The sequence below is a fragment of the Oryctolagus cuniculus genome, chromosome 16, assembly GCF_051225735.1.
Source record: "Oryctolagus cuniculus isolate XC-2025 breed Fujian yellow rabbit chromosome 16, ASM5122573v1, whole genome shotgun sequence".
NCBI lineage: Eukaryota > Metazoa > Chordata > Mammalia > Lagomorpha > Leporidae > Oryctolagus > Oryctolagus cuniculus.
In genome coordinates, this window is record NC_142882.1 from 23,573,628 (window position 1) to 23,593,238 (window position 19,611).

General features: G+C 56.6%; 1 protein-coding gene across 5 annotated transcripts; it reads right to left on the reverse strand.

Moving 5' to 3' along the window:
- Nucleotides 1-126: 126 nt before the first annotated feature.
- On the reverse strand, nt 127-19,188 carry LOC100346772 (lysosomal alpha-mannosidase). Of its 5 annotated transcripts, none has more exons than XM_089315928.1 (24): nt 18,977-19,188; nt 18,222-18,324; nt 17,886-18,059; nt 17,529-17,722; nt 16,862-16,994; nt 16,471-16,619; nt 14,739-14,855; nt 9,475-9,557; nt 9,277-9,397; nt 9,122-9,200; nt 8,845-8,954; nt 8,387-8,494; nt 8,022-8,138; nt 7,453-7,638; nt 6,400-6,497; nt 6,198-6,315; nt 4,103-4,221; nt 3,318-3,419; nt 3,071-3,158; nt 2,863-2,943; nt 2,507-2,734; nt 1,819-1,974; nt 1,609-1,675; nt 863-1,144 (listed from the first exon to the last, which is right to left on the reverse strand). In XM_089315928.1, the coding sequence occupies exons 1-24, from the start codon at nt 19,118-19,120 to the stop codon at nt 1,005-1,007; spliced, it is 3,015 nt and encodes a 1,004-aa protein (XP_089172054.1). In that variant the 5' UTR covers nt 19,121-19,188; the 3' UTR covers nt 863-1,004. The 5 variants fall into 5 exon arrangements, with proteins under 5 accessions (XP_089172053.1, XP_089172054.1, XP_089172052.1 ...); XM_089315926.1 differs by having other exon boundaries at nt 1,609-1,711; XM_089315927.1 differs by lacking the exon at nt 1,609-1,675 and having other exon boundaries at nt 127-1,144.
- Between the last annotated feature and the right edge of the window lie 423 nt (nt 19,189-19,611).

Consider the following 19,611-nt stretch of genomic DNA (forward strand, 5'->3'; position numbering starts at 1 on the left):
CCATGAGAACAGCACTGCAAGGAGAGATTCCCCGGTGACCAAAGGCATCCTACTAGGCCCGCTTCTGGTTTTTATTGTTTTAGATTTACTTGAAATTTTTCTTTCCACTGCAGAGTAGCTGAAAGGGAGAGGTCTTTTAGGCGCTACTTCACTACCCAAATGGCCACTACCACCATGGCTGGGTCCTGTGGAAGCTGGGAGCCTGGAGCTTCACCCACCTGGGTGCAGAGCCCTGGGCACTGGGACCATCACCTGCTGCCTTGCTAGGTACCTTAGCAGGAAGTGGAAGTGGAAGAGCCGGGTCTCCAGCCGCAAGGCCTATTTCCTCAACACCGTCATTAAGTTCCCACATTAACAGTTCCATCCACCTGTGCCTTGAAACACCTGCAGGAGCTCAGCAGCCAAAGCCATTCAACCCTTAGCAGCTGTGTTCCCTGGCATTCAAATCCCTGGGAAAGAAACACCCGGCAACCACGCTCCAGGCACGAGTGAAACCAGCAGCAGGCACCGTCCCCAGGCATTCCTGTCCAGCTAGGCTGCGGCCATCCTCCCACCTGACCTCCTAGGACTTAGAGTTCTGGGGCATTAATCCCACACCAGAGCCCCATGCAGGGTGGCGCTGGTCCTGATGTGCCCTCTGCTGGCCACTTTCATTGACTGGGGTTTGGGACTTGGGACCCTTTTCAGGCAAGAGCTTAGATAACTGGGACCACGAGGGGCCATGGGAAAACTCAGGTCACCCAGCCCAAGCCTCCCGGGCTGGCCAGGACCCATCCCCCTTCAGAGAGGAAACGGACACAACCCTGGGCGCGGTGTTGTGGCCGGGTTGCTGAAGCAAGCACATCATGCATTCTATCTCCCTCCAAAAGATGCCTCAACCAGTCCCCCAGTGACCTGAGGCTCAGTGGTGCTGCTTTAATGGCGTTCAGGGAGGGGGCAGCAGCAACAAGCAGAGAGAGGGGTGGGGGTGGGGGGAGGCTCTGCATTGCCCTGGAGCAGAGAGCTCAGGCTTGCACTGGGTCACCCCCATGGCTCCAGGCGAACTCTTCCCACTGGACCGAGGCCACAAACGTGCGGATCTCCATGGGCTGCAGTGTGATGGAGGCTGGGTCCAGAGGGGGCACCGTGGGAGTGGGGGTGGTTCCTGGAGAGGGGAAGCCCAAGAGTGAGGGGTGCGGACTTCCTCCCCCTCCTTCACTCCCTCCCCAGGGTTGACCACACTGTGCACCCACAAGAGTCTCCCCCAGGAATCACCTACCCATATCTACACACCTGCTTGGGCCTAAATCCCACCCCTGGATCTCTCAGATCCTCTCAATGCCTGGTGCTTATCTCACATCCTCAAAGCAACCCCAAAGCAGATGGACACCCTCAGAGAACTAGACACCCACGGATTCTCGAATCTTGTTCCTGGGACTGGAATGCTCAACTCCTCAAGACCTATTGCCAGTTTGCTGAACCCACTTTAGACCCTGAAGCCCCGAGCCTGGATCTGCCCAGGGTCCTCAGGTTCTACACTGGATCCTGGCCCACATTCCCATGCCTCATATACCGCCCCCAGCTGCCAGCCCCAGGCAGGAGCCCACCCCTCCCACGCTAGGTGCCCACCAGTGTCTGGGTTCCACTGGAGCCTGGAGGCGCTGGCCCGGGGCTGGTTGGCTGCCAGCGTGGTCTCCTGCAGGCGGGTGATGGTGAAGGTGGAGAACAGGTTCTGTGGAACCATGGATGGGACCCAATCCGTGGGAGCCAAGGTGGCTTCTCTCTCTCTCTCTCTCTCTCTGTCTCTCTCTCTCTCTCCTTTCTCACCTGTCTCCTTACCTGTAAATTCAAGGTCACGGGGGAGCTCAAGTTGCGGCCCGAGTCCTCCCCCCTGGCGAACTGGTGCTCCAAGCGCAGCAGCAGTGTCTGTGGGCCCCAGCGGGCCAGGGTGAGCAGGTGCACGGAGGGCGGGAGCTCCCGGCGCAGCCCTGAGAACTGCGGGGAGATGGAGGCAAGGCTGAGTCAGAGAGGGGCGGGGCTTGTGGGAGGAGGGGCAGGGCTCAGGGGAAAGGTGTGGGCGGGGTCCTTCAGAACTGAGCCTGTGGGAGGACAGGGCAGCCCTCTTGGGGGAGAAGGTCTGAGTTCAGAAGGAGCGGAACTGAACTGACCAGAGGCCCTATGGAGTTGAGGGGGGGCAGGGCTGAAGATTCAGAGAGGCAGGACACAGGAGGAAGGGAGGAGGTGAGGGGCCGGAAGGCAGAGTACCCCAGGAGGGGCGGGGCCCAGGCCAGACAGCCTTTGCTGAAGGGGCGGGAGCTGAAGCTGTGCCCCCCAAGGAAAGGTGGAGGGGCTCTTGGGCCGGTCCTGGGCAGGGGCTACCTTAGGGGCTGACCTTGCTTTGACCTCCCCTGAGTGAATTAAGTTAAAGCAAGGTGGGTCCCAGCGTAGCCAAGAAAAAGCAGCACCGAGTCCACTGTCGGCACAGGCTTCGTTCTGATCCCATCTTTGCCTACTGTGCCACCCTCACCTGCAATTGCCGGGTGGCCCCGGGGTGGTAGAGGGCGCTGCCACTTGGGGCCAGAACCACCTGCGGGGCCAGGACCTCCTTCTCTGCCAGCAGCCGGTGCCCCGCAGCTGCTGTGCCCACCGCGTCCAGCAGCACGAGGTGGCGCCCTCGCACCCACGACCCTGAGCCCTCCTCCAGCAGAGGCTCCCCCACTCCACGGTTATCATCCAGCAGCAGCCTGCGGTGCACCTGGGGGGACAGCAGCCAGGACGGGGTGAGGGGGTTGTGGGTGTTCTTGTGCTACGTCCTGCAGGGGCTGGTGTGGGACCTGGTGCAAGGACCCTTGGGTGGCTGTGGCTCCCCACACATACACTCACCATGAGCTCCAGGGAGCCGTCCTGCAGGCTGCTGCCCCCCTGTGAGCGATCCGTCAGCACCGTCAGCTGCTTCTTCCCATCCTGGTGGCAGGGGTGAGTGTGAGGGTGGGGTGGGGATCCAGCCCCAGCCCCAGGCACCTGGGAGATGCCGCCAGTGAGAGGCCCTCCCCATTCTGTACCCGGGGAGGTGTGGGGTGGGGGAGGGTACCGTGATGTAAATTCGAGTGTTGACTGGATAGTAGTTCCCCGCCACTGGCTCTGTCTGGTTCAAGTTCCAGGTGGGCCGGTAATTCCTCCTGGGGCGGGGGGTCATCTGGTCAGGCTGGGGGACTGGCTCCCCCACTCTGCTCTCTCGCTTCTTCCTGTCCCTTCCACATTCACACCATCAGCCAGCGCCCCCGCCCCTGGGCCCCACCCATCACCACTGCCCCGCGGGTGCCCTGCGTCCCCGTCACCTCCTCTTCAGGATCTCCCGGCCATTGCTGTCCGTGTAGAAGTAGCCCTTGGTGTCCAGCGGCATGTCGAAGCGACTGATCACTTCCTTCCCCCACTTGTCACTGTACCCAATGGGACAGCAAGCTTGTGAGCCTCATCTAAACTCACTCTGGGCGGTGTTGGGGGCAGAGGCTAAGACGCCAGTTGGGACACCACCACCCGTATCACAGGGCCTGGGCCTGAGTCCCAGCTGTGCTCCTGCTTCCTGCTTCCTGCGCATGCAGACCCCGAGAGACAGCAGTGAAGGCTCTGCCACTGTCATTGAGTTCCTGGCTCCCAGCGTCCACTGGGCTTTATCTCTTTCCAAATAGATAAATATTGTAAAGATTCATTTTATTTTTGTTTAAGAGAACAGTGACAAGAAAAAAAAAAGAACAGTGACACAGAGAGAGAGAGACCCAAGAGTAAGAGATCTTCCAACAGATGGCTCACTCTCCACACAGATGTGGGCTATGGCAGGCTAAAGCCAGGAATCTGGAACTCTGGGATTCTCACATGGGTAGCAGGCACCCACATACTTGAACCATATTCTGCTTTCCCAAAAGCATTAGCAAGGAGCTGGACTGGAAATGGAGCAGCGAGGGAATGAACAGGCCACTGATATATGCTAGTGGCATTACCCACCACGGCTCAACTCACTGTGCCACAAAGCCAGCCCCCTTCTTGTTTTATTTTACATACTTCTAAAACAAACAAACTCCATTCTGCCTTTGTCTATAGCCCCAGCCCCTGCCCATGCACTCACCCCACAGGGATGGGCCCCACCGTCCACTCCAGCTCCAGGTGGCGCTGTCCGCGGTACAGGCGAACCACCTGGGCACACCAGGCTGAGAAGTTCTGGTGCACCTCCTGCACCAAGGGCGTCTGAGGACACACAGGGCAGAGGGCAGGGCTCAGGCTAGCCTTGGGCAGAGGGGAGGTGTGCAAATGCCCCCTGCTGTGAACCCTCCAGAAGCTTCCAGCAGGGTCAACCCCAAAACTGCACAGGAATCCCACCCATCAATGCACCTGCCCGGATGTGATGCCCACACTCCCCGCCTGCCAGTCTCGGACACAGAGGTCTTGAGTGGGGCCCGTGTGCTTGCTGCCCACCACTACCCCACCTCCCTTTTATTTTATTTTATTTTATTTTTTTTTTTAAATTTTTGGACAAGGCCAGCGCCATGGCTCAATAGACTAATCCTCCGCCTTGCGGCGCCGGCACACTGGGTTCTAGTCCCAGTCGGGGCACCGGATTCTGTCCCGGTTGCCCCTCTTCCAGGCCAGCTCTCTGCTATGGCCCGGGAGTGCAGTGGAGGATGGCCCAAGTACTTGGGCCCTGCACCCGCATGGAAGACCAGGAGAAGCACCTGGCTCCTGGCTTTGGATCAGCACAATGCGCCGGCCGTGGCAGCCATTGGAGGGTGAACCAACGGCAAAAGGAAGACCTTTCTCTCTGTCTCTCTCTCTCACTGTCCACTCTGCCTGTAAAAATAAATGAATAAAAATAAATAAATGAATAAAAATTTAAATTTTTGGACAGGCAGAGTGGACAGTGAGAGAGAGAAAGAGAGAAAGGTCTTCCTTTTGCCGTTGGGTCACCCTCCAATGGCCGCCGCGGCTGGCGCGCTCTGGCCGGTGCACCATGCTGATCCGATGGCAGGAGCCAGGCACTTATCCTGGTCTCCCATGGGGTGCAGGGCCCAAGCACTTGGGCCATCCTCCACTGCACTCCCTGGCCACAGCAGAGAGCTGGCCTGGAAGAGGTGCAACTGGGACAGAATCCAGCACCCCGACTGGGACTAGAACCCGGTGTGCCGGCGCTGAGGCTCACTGGGCTAATCCTCCACCTTGCACCAGAGAGCCGCGGCGCCGGCCCCCACCTCACTTTTTTAAAGCACAGTCCTAGCTGGGCATGTGGGTCCCTTTAAAAGACTACGTTCTCCCATCTACCTTGACTCTGTCAGTAGCTGTGTGATCACAGCCTGCCCCATGGAAATTGATCAAGACGTATAAGCAACGTTCCCTTCCCTCTCCTTCTCCTTCTCCCTTGCCCACTGTCTCAAATACAGGTGGAATGGCTGGAGCTTGCACAGCCACTGTGGTCTGTGAGGAAGCCGAGTGTTGAGGCAGTCAGTGCCAGGAGACAGAAGGGATCTGGGTGACTGTGGCATCAGCCCACCTCCCCCAGATGCATCAGCCTGATCTTCTGTTGGAAAGAAAGAACATTCTTTCTTATTCCAGGCACAGTGGCTTCGGGTCAGCCAATCACAACAGGCAAAATTGCATCCTACTACAGTGACCTGGGCATGGAGCCGTCACCTCCAGAGGAACAGCTGTCAATTCTTAGGCTCTCGAGCCCACACAACTATGGGTCCTGCCACCATCTGTCTTCTTCCCTCCCTAAGAGGACACATCAGTGACAGTCCCAGGAAAAGGTCACTCCTGGGAGACACCTACCCTAAATGGGTGTCACCCAAGCATCTACCCAAGTGTCACCTCTGACATCTCCACCCCAATATCACCTCCTCTTGTCACAGACCTCGGAGGCCTCTGCGAGGACCAACATTGGGCTCTCTCCCACCCAAGGCTTCAGTGGGAACACACCAGCCCTGCTTTCCCACTCTAACACTTATCCTGACATCCACAGCAGGTGTGAACAACATCATGCGTGCATCTTCAGGAGAGAGAACAGAAAGAATACCTGCCCTTGCCCCCCCCCCCAGTATCCCCATGTGGCCTCAGCCCTCAACCTAGGAGAGATGGGACTCCCCTCCTGTCTCCCTGGCCCCTGCACACCACCCACCTGAACTCCACACACTCCTGCCCGCCATCCCCAGTGCCCACTCTTCCTTCCTGACCTTCAGCAAGTGGATCTGAGCTGAGTCGCTCACGGGCAGTGGTTTTTGTTGCTGTGGTTTAAAGATGTAGGCACCAGAGGACTGCCTGATTTTCTGGCCAACCGTACCAGCTTTATACCTTCAGGCAAGGGAGGTGAGAGTCAGGTAAGGGACCTCAGCTCTCTGCAACCCCACTTCCCTGGCGCCTCCTTACCCCCCTCACCAGAAAAAAGACTGGTTCATGGGCAGCACGAGTTTCTGCTCCAGGTCCTCAATCTGCATCAAGAAACCCGTCTCGAGGTTGAATGTAGCCCGGATGTGCTGGGCAGCCAAAGGTGGACAGAAGTGAATGACCATGGTCTCAGCCAACGGCAGCTCCATGCTTCCAGGAGCTCAGTGCAACACCCTGCAGCCCCCACTTCCTCCTCTCGCTTGCCCACTCCTCACACACCTGATCCCACTAGAGAATCCTAACAGCTTGGCCTTCGTCACCCCGTGACCCTTCATGACTGGTGCCATGGACCTCCTCCAGGAGGGCACCTGGGACACCTCGACTCCAATCGCTGATCTCAGCTGCTTCAGCCCAAAGTCAAGGTGGGCACCTGACATGCGGCCCAGGATGCCAGCACCCACATGACTCCTACTGGTGCACAGGGAAGCTTTCAGTCCTTCCACAATCAACAGTAGACCCCAGGGGCTGGCGGTGTGGTGCAGCACGTTAAGCTGCTGCTTCCCATACCAGCATCTGTAATCGGAGCCCCAGTTGCTTGGCTTCCAATGCAGATCCTGCTAACGAGCCTGGGATGCAGCAGCAGGTGGTTCAGTGCTTGTGCTCCTGCTACCGGTACTGGAGACCAGGGTGGTGTTCCAGATGCCTGGCCAATCTCCCTGATAGGGCTGTTTTGGGAGTCAACTAACAGAAGGAAGATATTTCTCTCTCTCACTCTCTCTCCTTCTGCATTTAAAATGAATAAATAAACCTTCAAACTTCAAACTACAAACTTCAAACTAAATAAGTAAAATTGAAACTCTTCATCTGCCATTAGCTTGGAAATATCCATCCCCTGTCACTGGTGCTCACACTGGGTCCCCACAACAGCCTTGGGAAAGGACTCGCAGGCTCCCATGAAGGTCGCTCACTCAAGGTCTCCCCATCAGAGGGTGAGATTAGGGTAGACTGGCAAGCCTGGCACTGCCAACCCAGAGCCCACACTGCTCACCAGCACACTTGGGTTCATCACCAGACCCGGGGATAAGGGTCCAGAAGGAGCCTCACCTCATTTTTGATATTTAAGACAGCTGACCCAGGCTTCTGAGAAATGGGTTGGGGGATGTGGGTTTTGGATCTCCGGAGAGAGACTCGGGATACTGAGTAGATGCTGAAGCCCAAGGCAGGTACCGAGGCGGAAAACAGCAGCTCTGGGCTGGGCTTCTGTCCCTCTGGTTGGGGAAGCAGCAGCACCTCGGGGAAGGGAGGGGGGAGCTGAGCCAAGAGGCTGTGGGTGCGCACAGAAATCATCACACTCAGTACAGCAGGAGCAAACTCAAGGAGGGGAGGGAGCCCTGGGAGGGAGGAGAGAGACGGGGGAGGCAATGGAGGGAGGAAGGACTGCAGGGGAGGAGGAGGCTCAAGGGGGGAGGCCGTCTGGGAGGCAGGGGCTCTCCAGAAACACGGAGGAAATGTCCTGGGGGATTAAAGGGGACCACTCGGGTGGGAGAGATGCTCCGAGGGGGGCTGATGCTAAGGGCCAGAGCGGGCAGAGATCTGCAGGGACAGGAGGGGACCACGAGGGGGAGGGGCGTGCCCATGGGTGTCCTCGGGTGACAGTCCCTGAAGGGGCTCACATCGCTGGGCACCGCGTGGCCACTGGGGTCCTTCACGAGGAAAGCGCCCGCACTGACTGGCAGCCGCACCATGCGGTCCACCTTCCGGGCCAGGGGGTTGTAAATGGCGACCTGGAACTGGGGAGAGGGGGACAGGGAGGGCGTGTGGAACTGGGGCGGCGGTCCTGGTCTCTGTCCTGCCCTGGCTTGGCTGAGACCCATAAATCTCGCTCCACAAAGGTCATCCCAAATAATTACCACCACCCCGTGCACCCCATCAGCGGCAGCCCTGGCTCCTCTTCCGTGCGCCCCATCACCTGTGGGGTCACCTCCCCCTGGGCCCCGCCCGCGGCACCTGCCTCCCGCCCCGCCCCCACCCGGCTCACGCGCGCCGACGTCTGGCTGAGCGGGCAGACGCTGATGTTGAGCTCCGGGCAGATGGAGAAAGCCTCCTGGGAGCCGCTGAGCCGCGCCAGGGCGTTGCTCAGGAGAACCTGGGGGGCAGCGCCACGGGGCGGCCTCGCTCTAAACGCCCAGCTGGGTCTCTGCCTGGCGTGCCAGTCCCTGGCCCCATCTCTACCCCACCCCTCTGAAGCACCGCCCCTTTTTCTTTTGCTTGTCAGCCTAAGCTCCTCCTCTCTCGCCTCTTTGGGTTCCACACGTCGCAACCACGCCCCACCCGGATCCACCCTCGCCCCCAGTCTCGAGCTCTGCCCCTTTCCATCTGCGCCCAGGGTCTCCCATGCCCTGTTCCTCCTGGTCTCCAGTCTCTGCCACCACCTCCTCCTAGCTCTGACCCCGCCTCCTCCAGTATCCACCAGCGCCCGGGCCCCGCCCCGCGCACCTTGCAGCGCCCCCATCCGGCAGCCAGCCGGCGCGCGTAGTCCTCTGCCACGAGCTGGCGGGAGGTGCCCGTGATGGCGTCGTGGTGCTGCAGCACCGCCATGGCCTCCTCTGCGGGCACACAGGGGTGCGGGAGGGGTCCTCGTGGAACTCAGCCCGGACCCCGCGGGGACAGGAAAGGGCAGGTGCCTCTTGGTTAGCGTCTTGGTGGCCGCCATGGGCTGGATCCCACCTGCAGCCCCTCTCCCGTCCCCACCCCCACGCCGGCCGACCCCTACCTAGGGGAGCGCTGTCTCCCGACCCATAGGGCCCCACGTTGGCCGCCGGGCCCGCCAGCGCCTCCAGCTGCTTGCACACCTGGGGAGCAGTGCACAAGTTCAGGCTCCTGGTCTAAGGGGCCTCCTGGCTGCCCCCTCCCGCCGGCGCCGCCCACCTGCAGGAAGTTGTAGCTGACGCGCTCATAGCGCTTGAGGGCCGGCCGGCTGGAGAAGTAGCCGGTCCAGAACTGGTGGGGGCCATCGGCGTATGGGAAGAAGTCGTCCTCCTTCAGCGACCTGCGCGGGCGGAGAGGGCGGGGTCACGAGGCGCGGGACGTGCCAACCCCTCGGCCTCCCAGGGCCCCCCCAAATACCAGGTGAGGTTGGCCTTGTTCAGCTCCCAGAGGTAACAGGCGGGGGTGGAGTAGAGCACGTGGACGGGGCTCCCGGATGCCTGCTGCTGGGGGGAGGGAAGTGGGTGAGCCCTCGGGGATAGCGCTGCATCCCCGGGACCCACAGGTGTGCACATTCAGCCTCCAACCCAGTGCCCACAGGCGCGCATCCTGTCGGCTCCTGTGCTGAGTCTACCTTCTGAGAGCACACCTGTGGTCAAACCTTACCATCCCTGGAATGGTCTCTGCAAGAATACATCTGAAATTTTACTAAACCATCTGAAGGATACCAATTTCAGCAAGAAAAACTCATATGGGAAAACACAGTGTGACATACAAGGCAGGAACAATCATATTTTCAGCCCTATCAGATTATTGCCAAAAGACCATGTTTGTAGCGAATGGACGCTCATCTACTGAGAGAGGTGGGGAGAGGAAATTGGTATACAGGAGGAACAAGATGTTTGTTCTGTTGTACTGTGTTCCTGGTGTAATCAGTAGGTGCTCAACCAATGTTTGCATGAATGAAGGGCCATGCCTCTGTGTGCCTACATATGTCTACACACACACACACACATACAGTCCTGTCTCAGTATCCACAGGGGATTAGTTCCAGGACCCCCAGAAAAACCAAATTCCACAGAGAAGCTCTAAGGTAGGCATCTGATGCAATGGTTAAGGCATAACTAGGAATTTACACATCGCACGTAAGAGTTTCTGGGTTCAAATCCCAGCTGTGTTTTTAGTTCCAGCTCTCTGCTGCTGCACATCCTAGGAGGTGGTAGGTGAGGGCTCAAAGGCTTGGGTTCCTGGCAGACCTGGATTACTGAGGGCCGCGCTCCTAGCTTCAGCCTGTGTTGGCCCCAGTGGTTGCCTGCATTAGGGAGTGACTGAGCAGAGGTGCTCTCTACATTTCAAACAAGTAAGATAAATAATAAACAAAATTTCCAAAGTAATCATAATCTTTTTTAAAAGTTCAGTGATTTATTTGAAAGAGTTATATATAGAGAAGGAGACACAGAGATAAATCTGCTATCTGCTGCTTCACTCCCCAAATGGCCAGGACCCTGGAAGTCCATCCAGGTCTCCCCCACTGAGTGGCAGGGATACAAGTACTTGGGCCACCTTCCCCTGCTCTCACAGGTGCATTAGTAGGGAGCTTGATTGGAAGTGGAGCAGCCAGGGCTCCAATGGGTGCCCATATGGGATGCCACCATCCCAGGCTGAACCCACTGTGCCCCCATGCTGGCCCCAGCAAATAATACAATTTTTGAAAAGAAAAATGTCTACATATGTTCAGAACAGATGTAGTTAAAAAAAAATCCTAGGCACAGTTGGTTGACTCCTCAGATGTGGAGCCCATGGATGTAGAGGGCCCATTGTAGTGACCTGTACAAACGCACACCCCGTGTTCAATCAGTCACCCTGCTCTTAGCCATGCTTGGGTTTCAGACACCGTCTAGATCCAGAGTCTGCCCCACCCGCAGTGAATTCACAGCCCAGGGGAGGAGCGACATTGAATGGTGGTTACAATTGACTGTAGCATCAGAGGTATTGTGTGATCCCAGAGCAGAGAGCCAGGGTTCTGCCTGGGGGTTGGGTGAGCTTCCTGGAGGGGGAGACAGGGGAGCTGGGGTGTTAAAGGAGGAGCAGGAGGTTAGTCGTAAGCCAACACTAACACATGGATGCCAGGCACTGCTCTGCATCAATGCAAATGAACTCCTTCAACTCATGGTAGCAGCCACATGAGGCTGAAACTGTGGCGAGGAATAATGCTGCCTATGGAATAGCAGTGACCTTTGATATGCTTACAGGCCACAGCACCCACATATATCCTCATGAACAGGCCCGCATTGGAATAGTTACCTATTTTGATCAGGTCAGAGATTTGGCACTTTGAGCCTTAAAAAATATAAGTCCTCCTAATTATAGTCAGCTCTTTAGAAACCTAGTTCAAGGCCCAGGCGAATGGTTCCCTGATTTCCTTGCCAGAGTCTTGGAGGCAGTAGAGAAAAGATTACCGCCTGGCCCGATCAAGACAATTTGGTCAAACAATTGGCTTGGGAAGGCGCTACCAAAGAGGCAAAAGCTGCAATCGCCCCAGTCCATAATGAAGACATTTCTAAATGGATAGTAGCTACAAAGGAGATAAACTCTGCTGATACACCCATACAAGCCCATATTCTACACCAAAAATTTCATATGTCAGCAAGCAACATAAAATTGCTTTTCCCAGAGCTAACAATGAGCCAGTGCAAACACCTAGTGCACTCTTGCAAGCATTGTGCACCCCTCGCCCTGTTAGGCCCACTGCAACAAGCAGGAGTGAACCCACGAGGCCTTGCTCCTAATAAGCTCTGACAAGTGGACGTCACCCACATTAACTCCTTTGGTAAACTTAAGTTTGTCCACATTGTGGTAGATACTTATTCAAAAGCTGTATTTGCAACAGCCCAATCTGGAGAAAAGGCTAGTAATGCAATAAAGGCAGTTAAATCAGCCATGCTGGTCCTTGGTGTCCCCTGGACCATAAAGACTGATAACGGGCCAGCGTATACATCACAGGAATTTAATTCCTTCTGAAATCCTGGAACATACAGTCTGCCACAGGTATCCCATACAACCCACAGGGACAGGCAATCATTGAAAGAACTCATAGGACTATTAAAGATCTCTTACAAAGACAGAAAAACAATCATATGCCCCCAGACCCACAGCTTGCTTTGACTGAGGTCCTTTTCACTATCAATTTTCTTAGCTTTGATTCCCAAGGGATCAGCCCAGCTTACAAACACTGGGGATCCTTTCCATCCCAGACCCCAGCCCCTATGGTTAGGTGAAAAGACCCCTTGACAGGAGAATGGAAGGGACCACACCCTCTGCTAACCAAGGGTCGAGGGTATGCTTGTATCTTTCCAGAGAATGCGGAACAGTCTGAAACATCAAGCCTGCAACTGACAGCCAACCAGAACCAGCTGAACAAGATGGAGAATCTGCCTTGTTAGCAGATGCACCTGCCTTATCATCCTACCCCGAGAAACTGCCCATGGCCACATCCGCTACTGTTTTAAACCCCACTAGCTCTGGTCAGCCACTCAAATGGCCCACAGCCTGTGTGTGGTCATGCCATTCCTGATTACCACTGTTCCTCATTCCTACCCCCATCTGAGCAAGCACTCCTTGCTTGCTGGTTAGTCAACACTGGGTAAGATTCCCTGGGGGACAAGCTAAGACAGGCACAGCTGCTTACGGAGACCACATGGAAAAGGGGTCAACAATGGTATGGCCAACAATCATGCCTCCTGTTGCTCAAAAATAAACGAAAAGGGGGAAATGTGGTGGAATGAGAAGGTGAGGTCATGCCAAGATGGCCACTGACAACAGAAACTGCCTGGCAACAGGCCATGATTGGATGGCTTCAGAAACCACATGGCAACAGAGCCTGACTGACAACAGGACGTGATTGGATGGTTTCAGAAACTGCCTGGCAACAGAGCCTGCCTGGCAACAGGCTGTGATTGGATGGCTTTGGAAACTGCCTGGCAACAGGTTGTGATTGGTGGGGCATAGACCACCCCTTGACCAGATTGGCTGCCTTGGTTATATAAGCAGCTGTGGCAACTGAAATAAATGAGTCTGCAAGCTGCTTGCCTCAGGCCTGCTTTCACCCGACTCCAGGGTCTGTGTGGTGACTCCACGCCTCTTGCCCCCACCATGCTCTTCCTCAGAAATTAATCAACCTCAACACCTGTGCCCATTTTATAGATGAGAAAGCTAAGACACTGAGTGCTTAAGAACCTCTCTAAGTCACAGAGCTAAGTGGCAGAGTTTTAGGTGGGAGAAGACAGGCACATTTCTGTGTGGAGGGAAAGGAGTGACTGTGTATCCAGCCACAACTGCAAGTGACAAATGCACAACACATCTGTGGCCAGGAGAATGAGCACCCCAAATCACCATGTCCTGGTCCCCAGAACTTGTGACTATGGTAGATGCCATGGCAAAGGGGAATTAAGGTTGCACATGGGATTAGGTTTGCCAATTAGCTGCTATTAAAATACGTACACTCTACTGGATCAGGCAGTGGCCCAGTGTGATCACAAGAGTCTGGAATAGCGGAAGTGGGGAGCAGCCATCGGATGCAGCAGTTCAGATGCTGCTTGCGACACCTGCGTGCTAGCTCAGAGGATCTGGTTCAAGTCTCAGCTCCTCTGCATCCCAGATCTGATCTGACTTCCTGTTCTGCACACCCTAGGGGGCAGCGGATGATCACTCACATCACTGGATCCTTGCCACCCATGTGGGAGACCCCATTCCTGCCTCTGGTCTTGCCATGCCCCAAGCATTTAGGGAGTCTCTCCCTCTGCCTTTCAAATAAAACTGAATTTAAAGTTAAAATAAGGAGCTGGCATTTTGACACAGCACTTAAAATACCCCTTCAAACACCTGCATCTCATATTGGACTGCTTCATGTAGTTTCCAGCTATTTCCGGCTTCCAATCCTTTTTTCTGCTAATGCACACCCAGGAGGGACCATGGGAAGGCTCAACTATAGGGGAGACCTGAAAGGAGCTCTGGGCTCCTGGCTGTGGCCTGGCTCAGCTCCATGCTGCAGGCACACAGGAGGATGGATCAGCAGATATATCTGAACCTATCTCTCCATCTTTTAGATAAAAAATGAGAGTAAATAAATAACAATATAAAAATGAAATTAAGTGGTCAGTGAGCCAGCCTTGACCACTGTAGGTATTTGGGGGATGGTGGGGGGACTGTGACCCAGTAGTTGGAAGATCTCTTTGTCTCTGCCTGATTTTCTGTTTCTGCCTTTCAAAAAAATTCATTAAACATTTAAAAAGGGAGATAGAAGAGATGAGAATGAAAAAGAGATGGGACTACAGATCAAGTGACAAAGAGGCGCTATGTGGCTGGTTTTGAAGATAGAGGTAGGGGCCATGAGCCAAGGACTGCAGGCAGTGTCCAGAAGCTGGAAAAGGCAAAGACACAGGTTCTCTCCCCAAGCCTCCGGAGGGTGCCCACAGCTCCACGCCAGACCAGTGTGATCCATGCTCAACTGCTGATCTACAGACCTGGGGATCACGGATCTCTGATGTTTTGAGCTGTCTGGTTCATGGTTATTTGTTGCAGAAGCAAGAGAACACTAAGACGGCACTTGTAGCTGTGCCCAGGACCCAAGTCCCTGCATTCAAGCACATGCTGGGACAGGAGCACCACAGGGCTGGGACACTGACCTCTGCGTTGACCAGCTGGATGAGCTTGTCAAGGTTACTGAACCACATGTGGGCGTTCTCATAATGGAAGTCACCGCCCATGGTCATCACGATGTGGTTGGTGCGGTAGGACTGCCACTGTGGGGCAAAAGAAAGTCTCAGGTCATGCTTTCTCTGGCCACCCCTGTGTCTAGCTGTGTTTGGTACATACAGGCTTGTTCCAAAAATGGAATTTAAAGATAAATTGAGTTTGATGCCACTGAAATCCATGCATAATTTTTCCATTATCCACATTCCTGTGTAGTTTCTGATGATGCTTTGCAGCTGGTCCAGAATGCCAGCGTAGGTAGGGCAGGCATTTGGGGTATTGGCTAAGCTGCCTCCTCATATGCCCACATCCCACCTGGGAGTGCCGGGGTTCAATTCCCAGCTGCACTCTTGATTCCAGCTTGCTGCTAGTTAGCTCCCTGGAAGGCAACAGGCGATGGCTCAAGAACTTGAGTGCCTGCTATCCAGGTGGGACATGAGGTTGGAGTTCCCGGCTCCCAGCTTCAGCCCAGCCCAGCAACTGCTGATAGCAGGTGCTTGGTGCGTGAAGCAGCACACGGAACAAAACTGTCTCTCTTCCTCTCTCAATGTCTCTCCCTCAAACTGTCATCCAAATAGGTCTTTTTTTAACTTTTAAAAAAGACATAAAAGGGGACTAGCCCTGTCACACAGTAGTTAAGCCTCTGCCTGCAGCACCAGCATCCCGTACGGGTACCGGTTTGAGTCTCGGCTGCTGCACTTCCAATCCAGCTCCCTGCTGATGGCCTGGACAAGCAATGGAAGATGGGCCAAGTACTTGGGACCCTAACCCCACATGGGAGACCCAGAGGAAGCTCCTGCCTCCTGGCTTCTGATCAGCCCAATTCCAGCCATTCGGACATTTGGGGAGTGAACCAGCAAATGGAAGATCTCTCTGACTCTCTCTCCTTTTCTCCCTGTAACTCTGCCTCTCAAATAAATAAATATAAAAAAAGACATAAAAGAGGGCTGGCACTGTGGCATAGCAGGTAAAGGCACTGCCTGAAGTGCCAGCATCCTATGTGGGCACCAATTCGAGTCCTGGCTGCTCCACTTCCGATCCAGCTCTCTGCTGTGGCCTGGGAAAGCAGTAGAAAATGGCCCAAGTCCTTGGGCCCCTGCATCTGCTTGGGTGACCCAGAAGAAGCTCCTGGCTCCTGGCTTCAGATCAGTGCAGCTCCGGCCACTGCAACCATCTGAGGAGTGAACCAGTGGATGGAAGATTTTCTCTCTCTGTCTTTCTAACTCTACCTTTCAAATAAATAAATAATTTTTTTTAAAAGGTATAAAAGATAAGTTATTTTGATGCAAAAAAAATTTTGAAAGCTATTCAAGTTTTTCAATATGTGTTTCCAGGAGCTTTGCTTTGTAACAACCCCTCATATGTGATCCAGAATGCATGGCGGCAGTGTGGCACCGAAGGGCAAAGGCACACACAGTAGCCACAGGCTGGTCAGCATTTCTCCTTTACCCACTACACAGCTGAGGACTCCGAGGCTCAGTGCTTGGCTGGCTCCTACATGCTTCCATGAGGAACACCTGCAAAGCCGGACAGGGACATGGACACAGTGACGGGAACAATATCTTCCCCCAGGGGCTGTGAGTAGGTGTTGGGCAAATTCAGGGCCATGGGAAATGCTCCGAGCATTGTACACCTGAGTCTCACCGGTTCTGGACACCCAGTTACCTGCTTGGTGGCCACATCCAGGAAGTGATCAACCAACACATCAGCATTGTCCTCAGGGCTGAAAGGGTCACCCACCATGGAGCTGTCATGATCACACACCAGGTCCCAGCACAGGTGCTTTGGTGGGTCATAAGCATTGGGGAGCAAACCTGTGGGCCACACCAGACTCAGGGGATCCCACTCTCCTGACCTGCCCTAGGGTCCAAACTGGCCAGGCCTCCCCCAGGGCAGGCCACAGAATTTGCAGGGCTCAGGGCAAAGGAAAATTCTAGGCCCTGGTTCTATAGTGGACTACGAATTTGAAGACGCTGATAGCAGTGCACTCAATCAAGCCCAAGGCCCATGTGAGCCTGGGGTGCTGGGGATGGCTCAGGTCACCCCACAGCCTCACCAGTAAAGAGGTCGGCGGTCGGGGGCTGCAGGCTAGCACTGGCCCGCCACACCAGCTCCATCTCCCGCTTCTTCTTCCGCAGCTCTCTGTCTTGGTAATCCATGCGCCCCAAGAAGATGCCATCGAAGCCCATCTAGGGGTGGTGGGGTAGGAGGGAGCACTGGGAATGAGTGTCCAGTCCACGACCATCAAGCTCTCCTTGGCTTGGGAGAGGTGGGCAGAGCACAGCTAGACAGTGGAGCTCAAACTAAGTTTCTTTCCAAGCTTGAGGAAGGATCAGAAGACCATGTGAGCAGGGAAGAGGCAGGACCAAAGTCAGAATCCACTGCTACCTCCCCAACAACACAGCCTTCCACAGTCTGAGGATGGAAGGGGTCAGAACTCAGGGAATGGAGCACGCTAGGCCTCCACCTGTCACTCAACTTGGGGCGGAGCCAGGATCCTAGCAAGTGGGGCGGAACTGGAGAACTGAAAAGGACAGCGGGGAGGACAGGGGACCATTGTGGGTTGGTACCTGAGAGGACTCACAGCCAGCCCAAGGTGTTGGGAGTCACTGAGCCAAGACTTGGTCCGAGGGAGATGGTAGGGAAAAGGTGGGGGGCTTGAGTGCCTGAGGGAGGAGTCAGAGCGAGTGAAGGAGTGGATCCAAGATGGGTCCAGACAGCACCTGTGCAAAGAGCGAAGCCTGTTCCCGAGAGTGCCCAAAGGGGTCGATGTGCCAGGCCACACGGGGGCGCCCGTCGTCGCCGAACGTGTCCTGCAGGAAGCGCAGCCCCAGCGTCATCTGGTCCACGATGGCGCCATAGTGGGTGGCCGCCTCGTCGTTCATCACCCAGCCACCGTTGGCAAACTCCAGGCGCCCTGTGCGGGAAGGGGCAAGGTCGGGGTCAAGGGCTGGGAGCCAGGCCAGGGAGAGTGGTGCTGGGATGAGAGGAGAAAAGCATTCACTCCCGGTCTCAGAAGCCAGGGTTACAGGAGGAAGCTGAGCCGGGCTTCCATTTCCCCGTCCTTGGGGCAGGCTCACCCTGGTGCACCAGCTCCCGCACGGCTTGCCGGGTTGTGAATGTCTGCTGGTGCCACCAACGGGAGAAGAAGGCCATCTCCACGTAGACGAACCTGCGGCTGGGCTCTGCCCGCAGGGCGGAAATGACCGAGTCCAGGATGTTCTTCACTGCCCCGTGGTGGAGCTCATTCTGAACTGTGGACACAGGGGTTGGGCACTCAGGGACCAGGAGAGCCAGGGGGACCCTCCTCCACACAGGAGCCCAGGCCAGGCATTGCCTCCACCCTGCTGTCCAGGGCTCAGAAGGGATTCGAGACCCATGATGGGTGTCTGGGACCACGCCCACCAAGTGCTTACCCCCATAGTAGTACTGGTCCACTGTCTTGACCCAGCCCACGTCATCATGTGTGTGGGGCAGCAGGTGAACGTTCAGCATGTCTGGCTGCACCGTGGGGCATGTCTGCACGGGGACACCCCCCCCCCCCACATACACACACCCGTGTCAGTACCCCAGGGCAAAGAGGTGGAGTAGGGGAGGGCCTGACTCAGTGGAGAGCATGATTGACATTGTGGCGCAGTGGTGGGGCCCTGACCTGAGCCTGACTGTGTGCAGAGGAGGCCAGGCCCTCCCAGGCAGGACACACGCATCGCGGTGCTCACACGCACAGCTCCCACCCCGCACAGCCCCCAGCGCGGCTCTCCCTCTCCCCCTGGGAAAATCATCAGAACCCTGGCTGAGGTGCGTTCAGCCCCGCACACAGCTGACCTGCGGGCGTCCTGGGGCACACAGAGGACAGTGACCTGGGCAAGGGGGCCGCAGGAAGTGGAGGAGCCAGGGTGGACTTCAGGGAGGCGGCGTCCACAGCCCCGGTTCTCTCTGAGCGCCCCCCCTCCGTCGCCCCCACACCGCCCTCACTGGGCTCGCACACTCAGGCCGGCGGCCCGGGGACCCTGAGAGGCGGGGACCTCCTCCATGGCAGCCCGCACGCATTCGGATCCGGTGTGGGACCCGCCGCCCCTCGAGGTACCCCGGATCGGACCCGTCCACACCCGCGAACCCTCCCCAGGGCTTCCCCCGGCCGCCTCCTGCTCCCACCCGCGGGCTCGCTCACCTCGTATCCCGCGGCGTGAGTGCCGGGCGCCGCCACCAACACCACAAAGAGGACGGGCAGAGGCGGGGGCGGTCCCCGCATGGCGCGCCCCGCGTCCCCCCAGCCGCCGACACGGATCCCCGAAGCACGACCAAGGGCGGTCATGGCTCCGCTGTCACCGCCGCCGCCACCTCAGCCGCCGGCGCTGCCTCAGGAGGGTTCCCGGGTCAGGCGGCGGCGGGGCGAAGTCTCCGCCCCCAGAACGCGACCCGGCCAATCGGCGCCAAAGGGGCGGGGCCAACTCGCTCTGGTGCCGCCCAGGATTGAGGCTGGCGCTGAGTCCTCTTGGTCCCTGAACCCAGCCAAGAGGGGACAGGTGCTGCCTTCGGGGCGCTGGACGGCCCAGGGGCGCCCTTAGCCGCTCGCCACTCCGTGGGGCACGGGAATGACTCTGCCCCCTGAGGGTAGGGGCCTCAGCTTTTCCTGCAGCTTCTGGATTTTCCTAGAGGATGGAGGGTGAGCGGGGGGAATTCCAGGGTGTCCTATTTAGGGGAGACCCTGGAGGGACCGAGCTGGGCTTGATGAGGAGCGGTTCCGCCCGCTGGGGAAACAAAGTTCCCTCGCAGAGCCTCAGCTCCCACCAGGGCAGCCGGAGC